The sequence below is a fragment of the Balaenoptera acutorostrata genome, chromosome 3 (genome assembly GCF_949987535.1).
Source record: "Balaenoptera acutorostrata chromosome 3, mBalAcu1.1, whole genome shotgun sequence".
NCBI classification, from domain to species: Eukaryota; Metazoa; Chordata; class Mammalia; order Artiodactyla; family Balaenopteridae; genus Balaenoptera; species Balaenoptera acutorostrata.
Window position 1 is genome coordinate 52,156,239 of NC_080066.1, and position 25,716 is coordinate 52,181,954.

The 25,716-nt window shown below is 35.9% G+C and overlaps 1 protein-coding gene across 2 annotated transcripts in view; it reads left to right on the forward strand.

Moving 5' to 3' along the window:
- LRRC28 (leucine rich repeat containing 28) overlaps positions 1-25,716 on the forward strand; it is a 186,026-nt gene that overhangs the window by 116,184 nt on the left and 44,126 nt on the right. For both annotated transcript variants that reach the window (XM_007191132.2, XM_007191134.2), the window contains one exon: positions 15,146-15,352. In XM_007191132.2, the coding sequence (XP_007191194.1) occupies positions 15,146-15,352 (207 nt within the window). The remainder of the gene's footprint in view (positions 1-15,145; positions 15,353-25,716) is intronic.

The following is a 25,716-nucleotide window of genomic DNA, read 5'->3' on the forward strand; positions in this document are numbered from 1 at the left end:
TTTAAGTTGCTTTTTGGGTATTGTTTTAACATAATTTCTTATTTGGTATGAAACTGCTGGTTCAAATAATAGGATGAGTAGATCCTAAAATAAATTAATTTGGAAAATGTTAATATTCTTAGAAATTTTATGTACAACTAATTTTTGAAAGAAATACAAGTTATAGAGCCATAAGTCATCTGTTCACATTGAACTGTTTAGTATTCTTTATGTGCTTACAAGTTTTTATCATTCTTTTTGTTCCACTATTCTGTTACTTCCTGTTATTGAGGGGCATTTGAAAGCTTTTGTTAATGCAGTACACAACAAAAGGTTTATAGAGCGCAAGAAAAGATTTTGAACTCCAGTGTATATTGACTAACTTGCAGCAAAGCAGTGGTACTACTGTGTAGTATTTTTTTCAAAGATTGGAGAACAAATAGAAATCTGAAAAAATATATTTTTATGTATTCTCTTTAGAAGCACCGTACAATTTTCTGTAATACTTACATTGAACAGAAATTATATGAACTTTTTTCATTTTTTTCATTTTATAATGACAGAACTTGTAAACTTTCAGCAATATAGATTTGCATAGCAGCACTGTATATATATATCTGTTAAATTTTTCTTTTCTGTTGCATTGTATTTCAGTGAACTGAAATGTCATTAGGAAATCCAAATTCTTAGAATTTAATCATGAATTTCTGTGTGATCCCTCTTAGGCAAAATAAATACAACTATTAAGTTTTTTAAAAACCCCCAGTGTAACACGTGTTTAGAATTGTGGCATCTCTTACTCTAAGGAATCCCAAAGTTATGTGATGAAGTATCATATTAGTATGTGATACTGTTTTAGTTTTTGTATTATTATAAAAGTAATATTTGAGCATAGAAATAAACAGTCTAGGAGAGTTAAAAAATGGAAAGTTAACATCTTTCTATGACCCTGTTTCATTCCGATCCTTCATATTAATCGCTTTTGAGTACGTTTTGTTTTCATTCTGTTGGTGGTTTCCTCCTTAACTCTAAACAATAGCAGGCAGTAAATCAAGGAACTTGCTTTTGTATTAAGATTGACAATCAACATGTACAAATTAAGATTTCTCTAACATAAAATTTCTCATGTTAATAATGGTAATGTGAGTTTATTTTAAAGAGTGTATGTTTAGAAATAACAGTTATATTTTGAATTAAATGTAGAATTCTTTTAATTAATAGAAAATTGTTTTTAAAACTATGGTTCATATGTTGAGCATGGTATATTTTTCCATTAGTTTCTAAGTGTTCTATCAGTGGAGGCCATTCTATTATCAACCACTTTCTATTTTCTCATGGGAATTTCAAAGAAATACAGTAGAATGAATCAATTTGAAATGTATTTATGCTAAAAATTTTCTCTTTAAAATTTTTCCTTATTTTGAGTTTAGAAAGTGAGATGAAAGCAATCATTATTATAACAATATTATTCTTTTTAGATAGTGAAATATGGATTGCTTGCAGCTATTCTCTGCAAAGTAGTAAAATGAAAAAATAAATTTTTATTCTGGGCTATGATATGATGATATTTCTGAGGCAGTGACTATAATAGTCTCATGCCAACAATGGACACCTGGTGGTCTCATTCAGGTCAAAACCTAAAAACTCCATCGTGCTACCTTAGTAAAGAGGAAAAAAGCCTACCTAGAAAAAAAATCTGTGAAATTGACAATCACTAAAGTATAACATAAAGTGAAAATCTGCGTAGGTTGGCTCCATAAATCTTACAGAATGAGGACTATAAAAGATTTTTCCAAGTGGTCATCCATGTACTGACATAAAGCAACAATAAAGTACAAAGTTTTAGAAAAAAGGCCTTTAAATTTCTAAGACAGAATATGTCTGGAGACATGTCATTTCTCTCTAGTAGTAGTTGTAATTGCCACTTAGCAAGAATACTTTCTTAGATACTTTTTCTTATTTTCTGCAGTATTCTCAGTGACATTTTGCTAGGTACAATACCTCAAATGTCATATTGATTATTTGGTTATATAAATAATTAACACCTGGCAAATAACTTATTTTGAAGAACATTCAGTGAGAGGTCTAGTGCATAATTTAATCATAGGCAAAGCACCAGGTAAAATGTCAAAACAATGTGATTTTCTTTTTTGAAGCAATGTCTTTAACATTTTAAAATTTCTGTTGGGAACTAATTGACAAGCTTGATACCCAGACATAAATATTTAAGTTAAATCAGTTTCTATTGTGCTTCTTAGATGTCCTGTGTTTCGGAGCATTTTATTTTGAAGTTCCCAAATAACATTTAATTGTCTTTCATAATTAAGAGGACTTCTTAATTGCTGGTTTGCTGTTCTTAACTTAGGAAGTTCTTTTTGTATATTGCTTATAACAGACAAATGCATAGTTAATAGATTTTCTCAGTGAACTTTTTGGTATTGTCAATTTTATTCTCCATTGTGATTATTTGTTATTAAACATAACCTGCCACACACAAAGTTATGAATATATTGCAATCCCGTTATAGGGACAGTTTTGTCCTATGCTAGAAGACCCTAGGTAGTATATTACTAAGGTTATTAAAAATGTTGTTTATAATTTCATGTTTAATTTTTAAACCATTATCCCTCAGAAGCAATATAATTGGTGAATAGGTTCCAAAGCAAGTCTTGTAACACCTGTTTAACTCATGGTGCCCTTGAAATACATTATGCTCCTGCTATCATAGGAGGGAACACATGCAAGTAAGTATGAAACTATAGTGAAATATGATAAGAGTGAAGATGGGAGAAATATGCTGATACTGTTCGAGCCCCCACAAACAATCGCTCCCTTAGTCTTACTGTATCATGATATGAACCAAATTCAAAGTGTTTCTGGCCCATGATATGGACCAATTAAGGAATGGATTTGGATTTTCCAAACTGGATGGATATGGTTACACCTTCCTAAATGTGAAAAGGATGTAATAGTTGAACAAATATACCCAAATTCTAAATTTACAAACCCAAAATCGTTGTGAATTTCTTCAAATTATTCCAGTAAGACTCTGTGGTTTACCTTTTGATAGCGTTTCTAAATATTCCCCAAACCAAGAAAGCATCATTGCTATATGAGTGCCCCTGAGCTGTCATTGAACACATTCAACATATGTTATTCTGGGGATGCCAGTCTTCTTTAAACCTTTTTAAAATTTTTTTCTTTTTGACTTGCCTTCAGAGTTTGAGGCATGTAGTTTTCAATGAAATTGATGGTGGCAAATCCTTCTCCTTTTTGGGGTGGATTTGATTCCTAGTATCTGTGAATTAATTCTATATCAAGATCTTAAGGCAGTTACAAAACAGGAATTTCAAAAGATATGAAGGAAAAAACATATAATTGGTTTTGCTTTGCTGGCTGACAACCTTGAAGGACAATATTTATTTGCTTATCTAACTTCTGAAATTCTTGCTGAAATTTTAGGTACATTATTTTATAGTCACTCTTTGTAAGTTATATACATTATATTTTTTTCTCTAAAATTGTATCAAATATAGCAAATCATACACAAGAGTTTGAAAATGCATAAGAGTCTGGGGCAGCTAGTCTTCTGTCAATAATCTCTTTAATCTCATAGAGTACTCCCATCAAGTTCACAGAGATAGTTATAAGGCATTGGGGAAAACAAATTATATTCAGTATGCAACAATCCTCTGGCAGTCTTGGATTTCACATTTACTTTTTCAAGGATTTGTGAGTTGTCTCAAAGTTCCATAACAGATTTGAGTCATAAATTGTGAGGCTTTTGTGCAGCTGTGACTCAGGTCTGTGGTTGCTTAACAAGTGAGACAGTTTAAGAGTTTTAAATTAATCTTAATTCTTAATTAATCTTAATTCTTTGGATTAATTAATCCAAAGAATATTTACTGAGCACCTACCATGAGTTAGACACTGCTAGGTGGTAGGGATATAGCAGTACAGAAGACAGTCAAAGCCCCTGCCTGTTCTTATGACATTTATTTTCTAGTGGGAGGCACAGACTATGGTTTTTTAAAAATTAATAAACAAAATAAAGATTGCATTAAATGCAGGGAAGGAAATAGCTACAATTGAGAAAGAGGGGTCCTATTTAATTAGAAAGTCTGGGAAGGTCATTGTGAGAATTGTGATAGTGAAATTCTGAAAAACAAGAATGAGCTCACAGTTTGAGGAGTTAGGCAAAGAACATTCCTGGCAGAGAAAACAGCAGATTCAAAGGCTCTGGGGGACGAAGTTGCTTGACACTTTCTCAGGCCAGAAAGAAAGGCAGGGTAATTGGATTGTAGTGAGGTGGATGAGAGGCATGCCAGGACTGATTGGGGGGCCTTGTTTGCTAATAAGATGGTGTTTAAGAGTTTATTCATGTACAGTGGGAAGCCAGAGCAGAGTTTGGCACAGGGAAGGAATGTGATCTATGTCTTAGTATCACTTTAGCTTCTGTGTATAAAATGGATTGGAGGGGGCCTGGAAGTAAGAAGACCAGTTTAGGAGGCAATTTGGTGAGTTCAGGCAAGAGAGAATAGTGGTGCTGGGCTCAGTGTGGTAACAGTGGAGGCAGAAAGAAGACAGATTTTTTTTTTTAAATTTTATTTATTTATTTATTTATTTATGGCTGTGTTGGGTCTTCGTTTCTGTGCGAGGGCTTTCTCTAGTTGCGGCAAGTGGGGGCCACTCTTCATCGCGGTGTGCGGGCCTCTCACTATCGCGGCCTCTCTTGTTGCAGAGCACAGGCTCCAGAGTGCAGGCTCAGTAGTTGTGGCTCACGGGCCTAGTTGCTCTGCGGCATGTGGGATCTTCCCAGACCAGGGCTCGAACCCGTGTCCCCTGCATTGGCAGGCAGATTCTCAACCACTGCGCCACCAGGGAAGCCCAAGAAGACAGATTTGATACATATTTTGCAGTATGGCCTGTCACAGGGCACTCAACAGCCTTTGTTCTCTATTTGTCTCTACCTGTAGAGGAAATGCCAAGTTATAGTACTGTTCCCAGATTTGGTCATTACCCAGTTCAAAAAATATCATCCATAAAATAAGATGGTTTATTATATACTTTTTTTTGTTTAATAGATCTGGTCATCTGTTAATTACTTATTCTGCATTTCTGCTTCTTTGATCTTCGGAAAGAACCAACAAGTTAGGCAAAGTATTGTGTGATCAAAAGATTTGAAAGGTGTGCTAGGGCCAGAGATGTGTAGAGCATGGGGGTGCTTGGTTTAAGGTTAATGACAAGACAAAGGGGTGTCTCCTGCAGAGAACTCTTTCCTGCAGAAAGCTTTTTCAGCCAAAAGCTGTTTACAAAAAGATATTTATATTCAGATTTTACATTTAGAATATTATGTAGTATGGTGAGCTGAAAAAATAGAAATAAATATTGATTTTCTGCCATGTACTATTGAATTACGTGAAATATTTCATCTAATCACTTGAGGTATGTGCTATTCCATCTCTTTTTTTTACAGATGATTTTTAAATTAACATCAAACCAATGATCTAAATATTTGAGTAAATAACCCAAAGTTGCACAGCTGATGGTTTGAACCTATTTCTACATGCCAGAATATGTACGTTTCACAGCCCAATCAACAGAAAGAGAATGAATCTAGAGAGGGACACTTACTGTATATAGAATGGAGTTTGGCTGGCATTGAAGTATTGTCTTTTATTTCTCTGTATGCTCTCCCTAACCCAGTGTGCTTTGGATCTCAAATTAGAGATGTTTTTAGGGGTACCAGAAAAAGCCAGTGCTTGAAAGTATCAAGCCTTGTTATTGACTCTGTGGTCACTGGCTTGGCATGGAGTAGGTGGCTTCCCTCCCATTCCCATTTAAATTTTAGGTGAGGTCAGTATGCATCAGCAGAGAATGATGATTTAAAGGAGACTTACTGTTTTTTTGTTTGAAATTGGCACTCTAATGTTATTTTTATGCTTAGTCTAAGTACTTATTGTGTGGCAGTAATGAAATCATTTTCAGGATACTCTATAAGTAGCTGAAAAGTTAAGGTATTGTATATTTAGCATGAAAGTAAACAGTGCAAACAACTGAAGTTAGGATTATTCTGGGCACACTAAAGAAATAAAGTGTCCAAACTGATGTTTACTCCCTGAGAATTGGTGTGGTGACCTGGAGACCAGCTGAAAAGAGTAGGATTCCCCTTGTATTCCAAAAAGAATGCGTTGTAACTTTACATCAGTAATACTACATTAATTTCAAGATGGCATAGCAATAAATATTTTTGAAGGTGTTAGTAAACTAATTGTTAATAAAATGAATTGTAAACAATTTTATTAAAAAGAAACATAATACCATACTGAAAAAAAGACTTCAAAAAATGGAGGTAACACATTGTTAGAAATAAAAACAGCTAAGAACTGATTAAATTATATGAATTTATGCTAAGAATAATTATTCTGACAATGTTCAGATGATCAGTATATGGAATTTTTAAATATACATGTTTAATTTATATATTATATTTAATGGAAATATTTTTAGCTTTTAGAAAGAATTTTTTTAAAAATAATTTTTGTGTTACTGTTTTTATTTTTTATTTTAATATACAGGAAAATTCACCCTTTGAGTTACGTAATCACCATCACAATCAAATATAGAAGAGTTCCAGCAGCCCCCATGATTCCTTTATGCCCCTTATGACAGCCTTCATGCACCCTGCCAGGCCCTGAAACCAATATTCTATTTTCTACTTGTATAGTTTTGCCTTTTCCAGAATATCATATAAATGGAACCATACATAAGTACCCTTTGAATTTGGCTTCTTTCACTTAGCATAATGCATTTGAGATTCAACCGTGTTGTTATGTATATGTTATTTCCTTTTGTTACTGAGTAGTATTTCATTATATGGACATGGTAAAGTTTGTTCATTCACTGAAGTGTAATTATTTTTCTTTTTCAAAATTGTTTTGGCTATTCTAGGGCCTTTGCATTTCAAATATAAATTTTATTTTTTTTTAACATCTTTATTGGAGTATAATTGCTTTACAATGGTGTGTTAGTTTCTGCTTTATACAAAGTGAATCAGTTATACATATACATATGTTCCCATATCTCCTCCCTCTTGCGCCTCCCTCCCATCCTCCCTATCCCACCCCTCTAGGTGGTCACAAAGCACCGAGCTGATCTCCCTGTGCTATGCAGCTGCTTCCCACTAGCTATCTGTTTTACATTTGGTAGTGTGTATATGTCCGTGCCACTCTCTCACTTCGTCCCAGCTTACCCTTCCCCCTCCCCGTGTCCTCAAGTCCATTCTCTACGTCTGTGTCTTTATTCCTGTCCTGTCCCTAGCTTCTTCAGAACCATTTTTTTTTTTAAGGTTCCATATATATGTGTTAGCATACGGTATTTGTTTTTCTCTTTCTGACTTACTTCACTCTGTATGACAGACTCTAGGTCCATCCACCTCACTACAAATAACTCCATTTCGTTTCTTTTTATGGCTGAGTAATATTCCATTGTATATATGTGCCACATGTTCTTTATCCATTCCTCTGTCAATGGACACTTAGGTTGCTTCTATGTCCTGGCTATTGTAAATAGAGCTGCAATGAACATTATGGTACATGACTCTTTTTGAATTATGGTTTTCTCAGGGTATATGCCCAGTAGTGGGATTGCTGGGTCATATGGTAGTTCTATTTTTAGTTTTTTAAGGAACCTCCATACTGTTCTCCATAGTGGCTGTACCAATTTACATTCCCACCAACAGTGCAAGAGGGTTCCCTTTTCTCCACACCCTCTGCAGCATCAAATATAAATTTTAAAATCAGCTTGTTAATTTCTACTTAAAAAAGCCTCTTGGGATTTTGATAAGGATTGTGTTATAGCAGTTTGGAGAGCAAGCTGTCTTAACCAGTGTTAAGTCTTCAAGTCCATAAACATGAACTGACTGTTCATTTATTTAGATATTCTTTCAGCAATATTTTGTAGCTTTCAGCAGATATTTTGTCTCTCAACAGTATTTTGTAGCTTTCAGCAGATAAGTTTATTCCCAAGTATTTTCTTTTTTGGTGATGTTGTTAATGGAATTATTTTGTCTTTTATTTATTTATTTATTTTGGCTGCGTTGGGTCTTCATTGCTGTGTGCAGACTTTCTCTAGTTGTGGCGAGCAGGGGCTACTCTTCATTGTTGTGCACAGGCTTCTCATTGCAGTGGCTTCTCTTGTTGCGGAGCACGGGCTCTAGGTGCGCGGGTTTCATTAGTTGCGGCACGCAGGCGTTAGGGTGCGTGGGCTTCAGTAGTTGTGGCCCGCGGGCTCAGTAGATGTGGCTCATGGGCTCTAGAGTGCAGGCTCAGTAGTTGTGGTGCACGGGCTTAGTTGCTCCGCAGCATGTGGGATCTTACCGGACCAGGGATCAAACCCATGTCCCCTGCATTGGCAGGTGGATTCTTAACCAGTGCACCACCAGCGAAGTCCTGGAATTATTTTCTTAATTTAATTTTTGGATTGTTTGCCTTGGTATACAGAAATACAATTGATTTTAAAAATATTGATCTTGTATCCTGCAACCTTGTTAAAAGTGTTTATTAGTTCTGATAATTGTTATTAATTGCTTAGTATTTTCTACTAAGGAGCATGTCATCTGTGAATAAAGAAACTTTTACTTCTTTTCCAGTCTTGATATTTCTTGTTAGTTTATTTGTTTTGCCTTATTGCATTTGCTAGAAACTTGAGTAGAGAGAGTGGATCTTCTTGCCGTGTGTGTATTGTTCCCCTAAACATAGTAAGTAATTATTCTCTTGCTGTTTTCAAGATTTTCTGGTCTTTCACCGTTTATGATGAGTATAAGTGTGGATCTCTTTTGTGTTTATCCTCCTTGGTATTTATGGAGTCTCTTGGATCTTTAGAGTAATATTTTTCATCAAAATTTGGAATTTATGGCCACTATTTTTTCTAATAGTTTTTTCTTCTTCATTCTCCTTTTCTTTTTATGGGAATCCTGTCACACATATGTTTGTGCAGTTGGTTTTGTCCCACAGATCTCTAACCCTGGTCACTTTACTTCAGTCTTTTTGGCTGGTTTCTATTTGGATAATTTTTGTTACCTGTTTATCACTGATTTCTTGTTTGCCTATTTGGATCTACTGTTGAGGCTGTCTAGTGAATTTTTCTTTTCACTTGTACTTTTCAACTCCCAAATTTCTGTTTTCTTATCTCTTTATTGAGAATAAGTTTTCTGTTTTTCGAGTCATTGTCATCATAATTTCCACCAAGTCTTTAAACTTATTCTTTTAGTTCTTTCAACATATTTATTATAGCTGCTTTTTATTATAGCTGCTGTCATTGTCTGCTAAATCCAACATCTGGGTCCACTTAGAATCAGTTTCTATTTACTCATTTTTTCCTGAACATGGGTTACCCTTTCCTGTTTTATTGTATGTCTTATAATTTTTTTTAAAACTGTACATTTTAAATGATATATTTTAGCAACTCTGGATCCTGATTATTTTTTCCTACCTAAAGATTGTTGCTATCTTATTTATTTATCTTAGTAATTTGTCTGGACTAAAAACATGAAATTCATTTCCCCCACAGTGACTGATGTCTCTGTTTCATGTTTTTTTGTTGTTATTATTTTTGTTTTAATTTTTAAGCCTAGCTTTCTATGATTTGGCCCTGTGTCTGTATAACTTAGTGGTTGAACACCTTAAGCTAGTAAGGCTCCTGTCCTCTGCCAGTGGATCTATGTGTGGATTCAGAAACACATTTAATGTTTAGGCAGTTTTCAAGTTTACCCGAGCTATTATTTTCTGTTGGACCCTCTCTTTTCTCCTCTGTGCATGTGTGCAAGTTCCGTGTAGTCCTGGGATATGTAAGTAGCTGGAGCCCTCTGTGATCTCCCTTGTGCTTGCTCACCACCTCCTGTCAGCCTGGGATATGTGGAGAGTCTATCAAATACTTTCTGACTGCTTTATATCCCATTCTTCCTTGTTGCAGTTCTGGCTTATCTGCCCATTCCATTGCTTTCCCCAACCAGGAACCCCTCAGCCTCATAAAAATCATTGGTCTTTCATGTTTGCTTGTGACCAAGATTACTAATTACTACTGACAACAGTACTGGGTACGGGTTTTTCACCTTTTGTTCCAAATCAACTCCCTGACTTTTGTTCCAAGTCAGCCCACTCCGTCAGTGAAGCTGTTGGTTCTTTGCAGCCTGCCCTGCCGTATTAGAACTATTGTCCTAGCCAAGCTGGATGGGGGAATAGGAGCCACCCCAAGGAAGCATGCCACAGATTTCTGTTCTTCTCATCTGAAGTGCAGTAGTTTTTCATGAGTAAGCTCTTCTCTATTTGTTGAAAAGCATAGGTCAGTTTCCAGAGTACTGAAATGGTTGCTTTCGATAATTTTGTGTAATTTTTATAGTTGCTTTTTCAGCAGAGGATTTGGCGTCCTCCTCAATCCATCATACTGGAAGTTCCAGCTTTTGCGGGGGGGGGGTCATTGTTTGCATGGCATATGTTTGTATTAATTTATGTTTTATCTATCTATGTATTTATATTTTAAATGGATTCCTTTTAGATAGAATATAGTAAGGTCTTGTTTTTAAGTCCAGTCTGGTCATCTCTTTTAATTGGTATTCTCAGACTATTTGCTTTTAATGTTATTATTGATCTTGTTAGATTTAGGCCTGCCATTTTATTATTAGTTGTCTGTTTGTAACATCTGGTTTTCTTTCTTTGTTCCCTTTTCCCTGCCTTTTTTGGTATTATTTGAATATATGTTTTGTATTCTGTTTTAATTCATTTATTGGCTCTTTGGGTTTATGTTTTTTTCAGTATTTATCTTATTTTTAGTTATTGCTTTAGGGATTACATTATACAGATCTTTCAAAATCTGCTTTGGAACTCCTTTTACATTACCCCACTGACCTTTCTGTTACACTTATAAGTAGTACACCATATATTGAAATGCTTTCAGCAGTTATGCGTAACTTAAAAGGAGAAAAGTGATAGTTTGTTATATTTACCCAGATATAATAATTCTTAAATTTGAAGACATAATGTCTAAAACTTCAAAAATTTGGTGAAAGACATAAATTTACAAATTTAAAAAGGTCAGCAGACTCCAAATAGGATAAGTTCAAAGAAAGCCATTTACAGATACATCGTAATCAGTCTGCTAATGACTAAAGATAAAGAACAATTCTTGAGAGCACCTAAAGAAATAATGATTCAAATAATTGTGAATTTCTCCTCAGACACCATGGTGGCTGGAAGACAGTGGAACACCATCTAAAAGTACTGAAAGTAAAGAATGGTCAACCCTGAATTATGTATCTAGTGAAAACAATTTCTAGGAATTACAATGATATAAAGACATTCCCAGGGAAACTAAGAGAATTTGTTGCCAGCATACCTACTCTAAAAGAAATAAAATTTCTTCAGGCTGGTGGAAATGATATAAGCAGGGTACTTGGATCTTCAGGAATGAAGGAAGAGCAGCAGAGTATTTAAGAGTATCCTGTTGTCCTGGCCTCAGTGTAGGTTCTGAACTTGACCAAATTTGCTAGATTTATGTTTGGCTGATAGTTTTCCAGTTTTTAACTTGAGCTCACACTTTGGACTCTGTTTCTTTATTCCTGCATGATATATTGCTACCCCAGGTTTATTTCCTGTCTCTTGTGTTTAAGTTAGAATCTTAGATTAAGTTTGTTTGACTCTGTTGTTTTCTAAAAATGTGCTTCCCATTAGCTGAGCTTAATAAGTATATTTTTTAATTTTGTTAGAATAAAGATGCCATGTATGGTCTTATATTTGTGGCCTGTTTTAAAATGGTCATGAAAATTATGTTTAATTCACTCCACCTGAGAAGCTATTTAATTTTATTTCTCTCTCTTTCCCAAATACTTTCATAGGATGACAAAATCGTTAATTTTCCAACTATATTATATATAGTATTTTACTCAGTATTGTAATTGGAGTAGTATTATAATTAGCTCAGGTTTTTTCTAACAGATGAAAAGGCCTATATATTAAGCTACTTAGACAAAAATGTCCTTTTGTTACATTTGTTCATTTAATATATGCAGTCCTGCATGTTTAAGTCTTATTCATCACATATAGGAAATAAGAAATGTCAGCTCCTGTTTCCTCTTCCCATTCCTTAGTACTTTGACCTTTGATACTGACAGTATGTGTTCTTTTCTTTTGTCAAAAGTGTTATAATTTTAATATCTGAAAATGTATGCATATCTGTTAAAACAGCGTGTGAATATTGATCTGTTAGAAGTAAATAGTCAAATTATAGAAAATTTAAATTCATAATCACATGTTGTTTCCCCATTTCACAGTACAGTAAGGCAATGCTGAATCAAAATGGTGGACAGTTGCAAGCCTTAGTAGTTTTTGCAGCCATGTCAAAACACTGTTTTACACAGTTAACTATTTTTGAAATAATGATGAAAATAGTTTATTTTGCTTTACTCCCATGTGATTTTTGATGGATTTTTCAAATTCCTTTAAGTAGGTGGCTTATAGGTACTGCAATTCAGAAGTATTGGTATAATTAAAATTTTTTTTCTACAGAAAGATTAAGTTTTTAGCATTGGCATCACCATACTTAGAGTATAATAGTCTAGAAACTTGAAAATTATCTTTGACTTTTTCCTGTTTCACCTTTTTCCATTTCCAACCAAGCATACTCTCTGCTTTTCTTAAAATATCTCTGGAATTTACCTGTATGCTCTGTCACACTGCCTCTGTTCTCATCAACTGTCTACTTGTTTTCCCAGCCTACAATCTCTTTCCATGTCATTGCTTTCTGCGTATTTACCAAGAGTCCTTTCATCCTTTGAGAATCTTCAGGAAGTGTTATGTTCTCACTGTGATAAGTCCAAACTTCTCTACCCAGTATTCATTATCATCCACGTCTCCACCAAGCCCTCTGTATTGAACTTATTTTCTGCTTTTTTCCCATTGGTATCTTTGGTACTTGTCGGGTCTCAAATAGTCCATTGTGCATGTTGTATTTATTTTTTCACTTGCATTCCTTTCCTCATGCTTTCAACCCCATCCCCATGCCTCGCTTGAAATGCTATATCCATTTTCTTTTTGACCTATTCGAGTTCTCATTTCCTTCAATAAATTTTGCAAAAGCTTCTCCAACCCTTCATCTAACTCTTCTTTTCCTGAGCTCCTATCACAATGTTTTTTATATGTAATGTGATTCTCAGTGGCAGAGACCTTGTCTCATTCTTCTCTCAGCACCTGGCTCTGTGGTGTGTAAGCTGATTCGTTGCATTTATGTCCCATTTCACTCCCCTAATAACTTCATAAAGTGAGGTCAGGAAGATTTCTTGTTTCTTTTTCTTTTTCTTCAATTCTAAAACATGTTCTTCTGTCAACTCCCTCACCCCCACGCGCCCCATCAGAAGCAATCTGAAATAGATAGGCAGACAGACTTAGCTAGAGGAAATACTGAGCTAATGGAGCCAAGAGTGAAATTGACCCCTATGTGCATCAGTTAGGTGAAAACAGACAAAACTCCCATTGGGAGTCACAGACTGTTCATTGAATCCTATCTCCTGTCTTCAAATATGTATTTGTGTAGTATTGGGGAAATTAGAAAATAAAGTGTGAACTTCCTAGCACAAATCTCTTCTATATATTAGTAAAATAACTAGAAATTAATGTATTTTTGCACTCGTATTACTTTTATCAAAAATAGTTATTAAAAACGCTCCTGTTAAGTGTAAGTGTATAACAAAGACCAGCAAACTTTTTTTTGTAAATGGTTAGATACTAAATGTTTTTAGGCTTTGCAGGCCACATATGGTCTCTGTCATATGTGTGTGCGTGTGTATATATATATATATATATTTTTTTTTTTTTCTTATCGTTGTTGTTGGGTTTTACCACACTTAAAAATAACCAGTCTTAGCTTGCGTGCAGTACAAAAGTGGGCCACGGACCACATTTTGCCTGTGAGCCATAGTTTGCCAAGCTGTTTGCCAATAAGAAAAGCTAATCTGTGTAACTGGACATCCAAGAGGCAGAAGATTTTCTCTCCAATAGAGAAGACATTGCCCATACTAATCCAAGTCCTGAACAAACTGGAATGTGCCCAGTGGGGTGCATTCAAAAGGGGGGTATCATGAGAATCCTTAACCTGAGAGGAACAACTTGTTGAACAGGGTCAGGTTGGAGAGTGAGAGGTGGCATTACAGTGGTCTTCAATACGGAAGTTCCATGATACGAGAGAAGCAGACTTGTCCTGCACGGTGCTCCCTGTAGCGCCTCGAGTGCAGTGTGCTGTCCTGGACAGAGTAATGTCCTTCCCCTAGGGACTGGTTAGCAGAACCTCCTCTGCTCTGAGTGCTTCCTGGTGGTCTTCCCTGAGAAGGACAGAATACCTTATAAAGAACTTCCCCCCCTTTCAGAAGTGGTGATTTGGTGTATGACAGGGACATAATTGTACTCACCATGGAATAGATTACAAATATAGATACCAATAATGAAGGAATATTGGAGTAAATGGAAGGATTTCATTCAGGTGGAATTAAAGTAAATCTTCATAGGATTTTGGGTTTTAAAAGAGGAACCACATGGCTAGACAATATCTAAAAATATTACCTTACAATAATTTCATTTTTATTATTATAATCTTAACTGTGGTGAAAATTTCAAAAACCATCCTCATTCTTAGTCCAGAAATTTTCTACTAGTTCACATGAACAAGGTGCACTTACTGGCATACTATAATTTATATTTTTAAGTCTCCTACTGTCTACTTAGATAGAAGGTAAAAACCACAAAAGTAGCAAGAACCAGGTACCATGAAGTGACTGTAATTGTTCTTCTTTCACATTTGCAACAACTTTTGATTCATCGGGAAGCAGAAGCCATAGTAACAGACTTTTGGCTCAGATTCATCACTTTGTGTTTCTCCTTTCTCCAATGCCAGCACTTTTCCCCTTTTAAAAAAATTCTGGCAGACTAATTTAAAGACACCTACTTAAGTTGGATTATTTGCATACTGGACCTAAATCCTGCACTTCAGTATTAATGTCTATGGAAATATTTGCAGCTACTAATTTTATTTGGTTGAACTGTTACAGTGTTGATTCATTTTATTTAATTTATTTAATTAATTCATTTAATCAGGATGCAATTTATCTTGATTTTGGTTGTAGAGGTTGGCGATTTGAAGGAGCTGCAGACACTAGACATTTCTACCAATCGTTTGCTAACTTTACCCGAGAGGCTTCACCTGTGCCTTTCTCTGCAGTACCTCACTGTGGACCGAAATCGTCTATGGTGTGTGCCGCGCCATCTCTGCCAGCTGCCCAGCCTCAATGAGCTCTCCATGGCTGGAAACCGTCTTGCATTTTTGCCGCTTGGTAAGTAATCATGTTTATGTGGTAAAGCAAAACAGCGAAAGAACAAGATGGAAAGTCTTTGTTTCCTTAACTAGGAAGGATTAGTTAGTTTCCTTCATTCTGTTTATCTTGAAGATGCTTCTCTAAATCCATTTTTGCAGTGAACAAAGCATCATTCCCAGTTTAAAAAGTTTATTTCTGTTAAGGATTTCATATTTTAAAAAATTTGTGCTAAAAGTTTGTTGAGAGACAAAATATATGAGATTTGAGATGATTTACTCAGAGAAAGGAATTAAAATATACGTATATGTATTATATACGTATATTTTATATATATAAAATGATAAAATTGACAAGAGGTATTGAGCAATATGAAAGAATAGCTACTGTACAAATATATCTGCTTACATGTTGACTTCTATGTAGAAAAATTTTTATTGAGTATCCTAATGATTAGTATTGCCAGATAACCAGACTAGAAAATTTTAAAGACTTTTGAACTGCCTGCTGAGCTAGAAATGTCGCCCTGGCTAATAAATAACATACTGTGCACTGTAAATCTCTGTAGCTGGCGCATTTTGATATGTTAAAGAACATAGGCCTTTAATAAACAATATATTTATTTTTACTGAGAATTGACTTATTTTGTTAACTTGTAAGAAACAAAACTGCCATTTAAAAAAAAATTAAAATTTGAAGGCCCACAGAACCCTAAACTGTTAGAATAAGCATCATATAATCTTATCCATAAAAGCATTTTTTATAATGAGTAATTTATCTCTCAGGGCAATGAAGTGAATAATTTACTAGCCCCTAAAAGGAAATATTTTCTACCATAATACAGTGTACATATTATTTTCAATTAAAAACCTCTTTAAGAAAACTTGAAAATCCTGAGAGACATGAACATCAATTTGAGTAATAATAAATAATTATCCAATTTAAGATTACTTTTCTATAAATATAATTAAATTCTTTTTAAAAATTAAGAAAATAAAGTAAAACCATTTCAGAAGTAACCTACATTTCTAAGAAATCAGAGTTTTTTTTCAAGTGAGAAAATTATTGAATATAAATTGATATTAGAAAATAAATATACCTGCTGCATAAACCACAGGTTGTAGAACAATTATAGTGGACAAGCATCAAGTTACAAATCTAAAGATACAGGTTCTAGATTAGCTCCACCACTTTGTAGAGCAGTACCTGGAGTAAATCACCAAAACCTCTCTGAGCTTCATTTTCCTTGTCTGTAAACCAGAAATAACAATGTTTATCCTGCTTACTTTAGAGTTATTTTCAAGTTGAATAAAATAGCTGTTTTTTATCCACTCCAGCCGTGGTTCCTCATCCCCCTGGTCAATTTCTAGTCATTCCTACCTGCTGTTTCACCAGTGACACAGCCGAGCACGTGCTGTGGTGGCAGTGGTGTTGGGAGAAGAGAGGGAAGCCATTCCAGTAGGCGGCTGACCACTGTTAACGGTTGGGGTGCCAAGGAGTGACATTGTGTGTCCTGCTGAGTGGTTACAGCAGCAGATGACCTGAGTGGCAGTGGCAAGTGCAAAGTGACAGAAATGGCTGTGGGGTGGAGGATAGAGTTCATTGCACTTTGCCCGGCTGCTTTCTGCTTTCACTTACGTACTGGGGCATCTTCTCTATGCGCTGTGGTGAGTGCTGCTGTGGCTACAGAAGTGGCCATCCCTTCTTCAGCGCTCAGTGTTCAGTGGTAAGGAGAGCCTACCAAGTTAGTTTCTACCTCCAGGTTTCTTGTCACCCACAAAGCCTTGCCTCTGTGATAGAGGAGGTTTTCCTTGGTGAACCTGTTAATATGTTATCAAAGAGAGGCAAGAGGGTCTGCACTGAGTTCTGAGGAGGGTCCCTCCCAACATTCAAGGTCACCATAACTCTCAAACCTGAGACCGTGTACAGCCCAAGATGTGGAAGCAGCTTCCACACTCCCCTGGGTGCTATCTCAACTCACAAGGCTCACAGCCCTGACAGGACACAGGCCTGTGGGCAGGCTTTACTCTACTTTAGAAAGACATACAGGCAAGAGGATGGTGATGAAGATCATCCAGTGAGAAAGAAACAGGCTGCCTGAAGCAATGCTCTGCCCTGGTCTCAGAGAACAGCATGAGTAAAGGGCCAGGGGGCCAAGACAAGCACTGGTGGCCTTTCTATATTGTTGGGTTGGATGATCTTTGTAAAGAAATGGGTGGGACAACCAGAGAGCCACAGTATGAGGTTGCCCAAAGAGGGCTTCAGAAGAGCAGAGCCAGCATAATCTATGAAGATGAGGAAATTGAAGCTGACAGAAATATCAGCAATCTTCTCAGTCTCATTTTGGTTTTTGATTTTTGTTTTTGACACCATTGAAGGTGGATTTGGAAAGGGAATTCAGTTAAGTCTTTAGGAAGAAAATAATTAAGTCCATAGCTGTCCTTCCATGGAGTTTGTGTACTTGAAACCCTTCCTTGAACTCCTTTCTGATACAGCAAAGCCGTCTAATGCTAAGAACTATGCAGGACAGAGTCAAATGAAGCAGGCAGCTGCTGGCACTGCCTTTCCTCAGAGAACTGAACTGTTCCTGGAAACTTAGCATATAGGGATGCCTCTTTACCGTAGTTAGAAGATACAGTGTGTATACACATACACATAACTACAGTTTTCAAATAGAAGGCTCCTATGTTTAACCATGATTCTAATGTAGAACTTGAGTGTTTATGAAATGGGTGCTTTAGTATCGCTGCCTCTGATTGGAGGTAGGAGTCTTATTTTGGGGAGCTACTCACTGAATTCAGTTTCTTGCCAAAGAACTTTGACTTAGGAGAAAAGCAGTTTTTTATGGGGCTTTTTAAAGGAATGTCAGATTACAGCCTCTTCAAAAAGCGACTACAGAAGCTATAGTAAGGATGACTTAAATCACTTGTGATACTATCAAAATCATTAACACTCGTGGATTGTGTTCTTTTTAAGATGAAAAGTTCTATCAGGAAAGGAGGATGTTCCTGCTATAACTATACCATGACAGCTGAATGACAGATCAGTCTACACACAGAAGCTCTGTTCCCACTGCTGTCAGTGAGGAGGAGGGGAAATTAATCACTTGAGCCTCATGCTATGAGATTTAATAGAGGCCTTGAAACATGAATATTTGTTGTTGATTCAATATAGCTCTGTTGACTAAATACCTCATAAAGATCTGACTCACCTCTGGGCTTCTGAAAATTTAGGAAAATACAAAGAAAAGGGTTTTTTCCTGTAAGGCTTTTTTACTAGGTTTACTGGTTTCTCTTGCATAATTAATAAGCCATTATTCAGTAATGTTTACAACTTACTTAATGTTGAATAATAGATACAAGTACTGTGATGTTGCCCATGTACGGACTGACTATGGAAGAGCATTTTTTAGTTCGCCCCCAGGAAGTGCCGTGTCAGCTAAACTCAATGTCAGGAACTTCTGTAGTTTAAGAAAACAAAAGTTGCACCCACGGTGGCAGGTGGAATTTTTGAGTGTTAATTTAGAAAACAGTGAATGAATTCTTAACTAAGAACAAATGACATTGAGATTTACGGAGTATCCTGGTGTGTAAACTACCATGTAGTAAACCCCAAAGTTAGCAAGAAAACAGCTTCCTACTAATGGGTAATTATTTATGTTTCTAATCAGTCCCAGAGTTGTTGTTTCTTGGACATTCTAGTAGTGAAGTATTTATTTTCTCAGGAGAAGTTATTCTGTGTGCCAAGGACGTGTGCTATGAGTGAAATGACAGCTCCTTTATTGCTGTGGGTTATACCCTGTAACTTTGATAGAGATGTAAAACTGGCCCTTTATCACATAACAGGAGATCACTCCAATTTTTTGTAGTAGCTCTAGTCGTTTTTCCTTTGTAGGAGCTGGATGCATTGTGTAGGGAAAAAAAGAAAAGTTTATTCCAAGTATTGGTGCAGTTTTAGAAAGTAGCTTGTAGGCATTTTCAAAACCCATTCTGAAATCTCTTCTTTTGTTGCAAATGGCATATAAAAGACACAAGTTTTTAACTACACTTGTTTTTTCTATTACTTCTCTTTCCTGCTTTCTCTGTATCTGCTTAGAAGGTCAGGGAAAGAATTGCTGTTTACTGTTTTGTAAGGAAATATTTAAGTCCACAAAGTGAAGCTATTAGAACTTCAACTCCAGGATGGAAACCAGATGGAAACCAATTAATAATTCCTTAATCTCAGACTTAGAGATGCATGTAAACTGTACTTTACTGAACCATGGAATGTATTTGAAGTACTTGAAGAAGTACTGCCTTGAGGTCATTGTTTAATGGGAATAGTTTGCAAAGTTTGTAGCCTTAAATATGTTTCAGTGCTAAAAAGTTTCTTCTGGTTCAGACCAGAAGTCCCAGAGGTTGGAATCAGTCTTATTTTTTATTTATTTATTTATTTATTCATTTATTTATGGCTGTGTTGGGTCTTCGTTTCTGTGCGAGGGCTTTCTCTAGTTGCGGCAAGTGGGGGCCACTCTTCATCGCGGTGCGCGGGCCTCTCACTATCGCGGCCTCTCTTGTTGCGGAGCACAGGCTCCAGACGCGCAGGCTCAGTAATTGTGGCTCACGGGCCTAGTTGCTCCACGGCATGTGGGATCTTCCCAGACCAGGGCTCGAACCCGTGTCCCCTGAATTGGCAGGCAGATTCTCAACCACTGCGCCACCAGGGAAGCCCCAGTCTTATTTTTGAGTAGAAGGTATCTTCTGCTTTCCAAGGAAGGACCCAAACATGCCATTAAAATCGTGTTCTGTAGAGACTTTTGGGCAGGTCTCTAATCAAAGGCATAATGAAAAAGGAGAAGAGAAAGGCTCGAAAACAAGGTTCAAAAACTAGTAGTGGGAAGAAATGAGAGAGAAGTATTCTGTTAACTAAAGTTTATATGACCCTATTTCAGGAGCAAAGTTATAACTCTGCAATGTGTATTTGTTCAAGAAAATGGATGTTCAGTCCTCCTTTTTGAGCTCTACCTTTTTGCAAGTATTTATAACAAAAATTTTTTGTCCTGGTGCTGCTTACTCATCTGACTTTTTCCACTGTCTTAATGATCCCCTCTGCTTTATTTATTTATTTTTTATCATATCAGGCCTTTACTCTTGCCTTAAGGTTTTCTTAGGGCATTAACAGGATTATTTAATATGGCTTCTACAGTGTGGGCAGACATTGACTTTACTATGCTAATATATGAAGAGAAAAGTTCACCTAGAGTAGGTGAACTTTAAAGGGACAAATGTATATTTTTCTCTAAGTTTTGGAATAGGATTTTGGAGTAGGCAGTGATTAATATGAAAAAGTGAACCCTGTTTTCCTCAGATACCAATTTAAAAAAAGAATTGCTGCTTATTCTTAAAAAGGTACAGATGTGAAACAAAAATAAGTAGTGTGAGGGCTAGATTCATGAGCAGAATCTTTGCCAGCAAAGTTTTTGTTAATTTGGTTTTCTAAATAGTGGCAAGAATGTACAGTACAAGCAAAGTCTGGAAGATGTTGTCAGTTAACTTTAAAGCAAGAATCTGGAGTTTCTGTCAGTCTTAGTTTTCAGCCAAGTTCTTAAATTTGGGGAGAGGGAGGACAGGTCCCAGTCCAGCTGAGCAAGAGCTGAAGGTAAGATGCAGAGTGAAGATGTTTTGCTCTCCGTGCTGGCTGCCCTAGCCTAGAAGATGTGCTGCTGTAATGCCCAAGCCTGTGCGGGACAGTCAGCGTGAAGGCTCCTTCTCTAGCATCTTCTCTGAAGGAATTCTTCGTATTTCTTGCAACTGCTGCCCTAAACCTGTAAGTCAGAACTACCCCATCACTTATCTCATCTTTTAACAGAAGCAAAGGGATATTTTGTTCATATTTATCTCCTTGTCAGTGTCTCCTGACATCACACCTGGATGCTTGGGCATGCCCGTCCTCAGGTGCCCACTGCACCCATGCAGCCTGCTAGGTAGTGTCACTTCCTACGTTATGTGGGAGTGCCCTGCTTATATGGAAATGATCTGTTAAGGGAGGCTGCCTAACTAACGTCATGGTGAAGCAGGCAGGCATGCTTTTAAGTTCCAGCTCTACCATTTAATAGCTGTATGGTCTTGAGCTTAGAAAAGCTATTTAATTTGTCTAAGTCTCAGTAATGGGGTAATATTAATACCTACTTCATAGCACTTTTGTGAGAATTAAATAAGATTTAAAACACTTCTATCACTCCTAAATACTACATAAGCACACAATCAATATAAACTTTTATTGTTTGACTAGACTGTAAGAAAGGGTTGGGACAGCTTGTGTCTTATACCCTAAGCATCTAGCACAGTGTCTTGCCCATTGCTTATAATAATTTCTTTATTACTTGACTGTGCAACACAAGTAGAGATGCTAATGCTTGAATATTTAAACCAACTGCAGAGGAAGCCTTCAGTCATTCAAATTCATTAAAATCAATTTATTTTAATTTAACAGTTGATGATCTACTGTGTGTAAAGTATCTTATTAAATTCACTGTGAAATCTTATTTGGTAAAAGTTGAATAGATCAGGGAGACGCAAAAGGGAACAGATATGGGGACATATGTATATGTATAACTGATTCACTTTGTTATAAAGCAGAAACTAACACACCATTGTAAAGCAATTATACTCCAATAAAGATATTTTTTTTAAAAAAGTAGAATAGATCAGAAAGAATATGATTATGTAAAAGATTTAATGGAGTGTGTGTGTGTGTGTGTGTGTGTATGTGTGTATTTAGAGAAACTAGCACTCTAAAAAATTCATTATTCTGAATAAGTAGTCAAAAAGTTCTCTTTGTCAAATGCATCACGTAGGTAATTTAATTAGTTTTAAAGATAATTTTGGAATACACTGTAAATTACCCTGAATTCATTGTGAAGAAACCCAGTTTTTATAGTAATTAAAAATGTAATTGTGACTAATAATCTATCTGATTTATTGAACCACAATAATTGGAATTACATTGATAGAGCATTCCAAACAACCTGTTTTGGTCTATTGCTTTCATGTGTGGTTTCTATTGCCCCATCATTTTGTTGAAGAGAATACATCATTCACCTTTTGATAAAATAAATGAGTTTCATGCTGGTTAGTGTGCAGTAAACATCCTATTTGGTCTGGCGCATGCTGTCATTCTGTGCTTGCTTTTACAGTTACAGTTAAAAGAGCAATAGCCTCAACACACAGGAGGTTTTTGTTCCATCTTCAGCCATGTGGACTGCATATGCCGGGGCCTTGAAGTTTAAGGAGGGAGAGAGAGAGAGAGAGAGAGAGAATTGGAGTTTATGCAGGACTGTTAGCTTTTGCTAATTTTTAAGTAACAATACTTTGATCTATGAGTCTGGAAGAAAAAAAAGGGAAACATTTTAGACACAGTACACCACTTTAAAAAGCCACATGAAAAAGTTCTTTGTTGCTTTAGCATCTTTGCAGATGGACAACTTCCTTGCTTTACATAGTTCACATACTGAGCAATTTTTGCACAGGAACTTAAAAAAATATTACTGCATGATATATTTATTGAAAACTATTGGTCCGTTGAAATTAAGAGAAGGAAGAAACAAACCAGCTTATTAGCTAGTAGATTAACGGTCTCTTCCAAAGTTAATTATTGAGTGAAGATTTTCTTTTTTAAGAATAGAAGAAATAGCTCAAAGCTTTTTCATGCAGAAAATACTTATATTTCAGCCTCATTATGATTAAAAATGCCGTTCCTTTGTGCTTGGGGTTTTGCCAGCTGACGGCTTTTTGGCAAGAGCACACTCTCACAGCCGTGCCTGTGTAGCCTGTGACCTTGCTGGGTGTTTAGTTGTCTTAGCCTTGCCAGCAGGCTGTGCTGTGTCAGCTAAAGCAAGGGTTGCCTGGTTCTCTTTAGAATCCTACACTCTGTTTTGTGATCTTCACTTTATATTCAGGAGAGAGAGATAAAAGACTAAGATGTATTGAGTACCACTATTATGCAAGGGACCAAGCTTGACATTATATACATTGATGAATCTTTATAACAAACTCATGACATAGGTATTATTATCTTCATTTCACAGAGGAGGTAACAGGCTTGGAGCATTTGAATTGGAAAGCCAGGTTTCAGAGGTCTGACTCCAAAGCCCACTACATCTTGTAATTTCAGTACTGCTTTTTCTTACTCTATTTGAGATTGTGTTATTTGCAAAGTTTAAATGTTTGTATTAAATACTCATGTCTGTGTGATAATATACTGGCTAATGTATAATAGATTTGAACACAGCTGATTCGTGTTTTCTTTCAGCTTCAGTAGAAAATAGTTCATTCCATTATGGACATATATAAAAAATTATACTCCCCACACAAATTGGTCAGGAGGTATAAACAGAAGTCTTTGGAATATTGAAAACCTGAGATAAGGTCTAAACCAAATAGCATTTTAAAATCATCAACTCTTCATTTTTTTCCTATAAAACTAGGATAGGAAAGAGGACTAAACCATATAAGAAGTAGCAAGTGCCAAATTTTATTTAACTTTGTATTATGATCTTTGCATGTAGCCTCATTTAATTTGCACAAGCTCTTTTGTGTATATTAGAGGAGAGAGGTGTTTCCTCTGTCATGTCCCATTTTGTGTCCTTGGCTCAGGGAGATGAATCACTGTTTCTAGAGGCTGTTGCCTCCAACTCTTTTCTGTGCAGTTAAAGTATAGAAAAGAGTACCTTTTGCTGCATGCCAAAGAGAATTCTCTCTTAATTGGCCTTCTACTGTAGGCCACACTTCCAAATGTGTCACTAATAATGAGAATAATAACAACTGCCATATACTGGAGAAGGCTGTATGCCAAGAATTCTGCTTGATAATTTATGAACTTTGTTAGTAGTTTTCACTAAAATTAAGGGACAGCATTATTTTTCTCTTTATACAGATGAGGAAACTAAGGACACACATTTAGTAAATAGGAGAATGAAGATTCAAACCCAAGTTCTCTGACTCTGAGAGTGTGTTCCTGCTCCATTAATTAGTATCCTATACTCCTTACCACTGCATAAACTCAAGTAAAGAATCTTTCCCTGAAACCCCTGCAGGCTCTGACAGTCATATCTGAGACCAGAGCTCATTTATATTTTATCAGTGTAGTTTCAATTTTTTAAAAATTCCAAACATTTCTATATGCCTTTAAAGTCTGCAGATTTCTATATGTGATGAAAGGATTTGTATACAGTCAGAGAAGTAGTGAAAAAATATAAAATAGGAATTTTTAATGTAATTTTGAGGGCTCTTTCATTGCAAGTAGATTCTGATATTTCTATGTATATTTTTTCCATCTATGTTTTATAAATTTGTAGCCTTTTATACCAGTAGAGAAGTTTATACATGTTTACTAAAGTAGCAGTACATATTATTGTGGTAATTATGTATTCTTATGCTTAAAAAAACTGTATAGTGATTTAAATTTTACAGATTACTTTCACATTCAGTTTTAACAACTTGGTAAAGTTGAGGGGTTAGGCACTATTATGCCATTTAACATATGTGCAAACTGAGGCTCTGGTCACATGGCTAATAAGTGAAAGAACAGACACATAAGATATGAACAGACAATTCACAAAAAAGAAACTATGTAAAAATGGCCCTCAGACACATTGAAAAATGTTCACACTAATAATTAGAGAAATACAAATTCAGAATGACAGAAATTTTTAAATAAGACAACATGTTTTAAAATTTGGTGAAACTGTGGGAAAACCAATGCTCTCATACATTGATGAAGGGAATGCAAATTGGTGTAACTCCTCTGGAGGGAAATGCCAAAGAATCTACACATCTACACATGTATTTACCTTTTGACCTAACAAGTCCACTCCTAGGAATCTATGCTGAAGGTACATTTCCAACAATATAGTTGTATATGTATACATGGGTTAGTATACTTACATATGTTTTGTAGATCTTTCTACTTAGGGATCCTAGAAGCAATGTCATTCCCATAGTAATGAGCACACCTAGCACTCAGATCTCGGTTTCTAAACACCATACCCTATTAAAAGGAATTAAGGCTCCTTGGAGAAGTAATTGATTTCAGGGCTACAGCAGGGAAAATACAAGCTGAGCTGGGACTGTCTTGTGGTGCTGGAAAGTATGGTGATACTCAAAAAAGGATGAAAACTTGTGAAAGAACATAAGGACCAATTTTAAGTGTTCCTAATTGCCAAAACTGGAACATTTTAACCACCACAATGAACGATAATGGTATTGGGTTTTTAGTCCTTACAATAAAATAAATATCCATGAATCCATACTGTTATAAAAATCAAATAAATAAATGGGGGAGAAGAGATGGCTCTTCCTTACAGAAGAATTCCAGTTAATAAATGTAGACAGAAAAATGGTAATCGA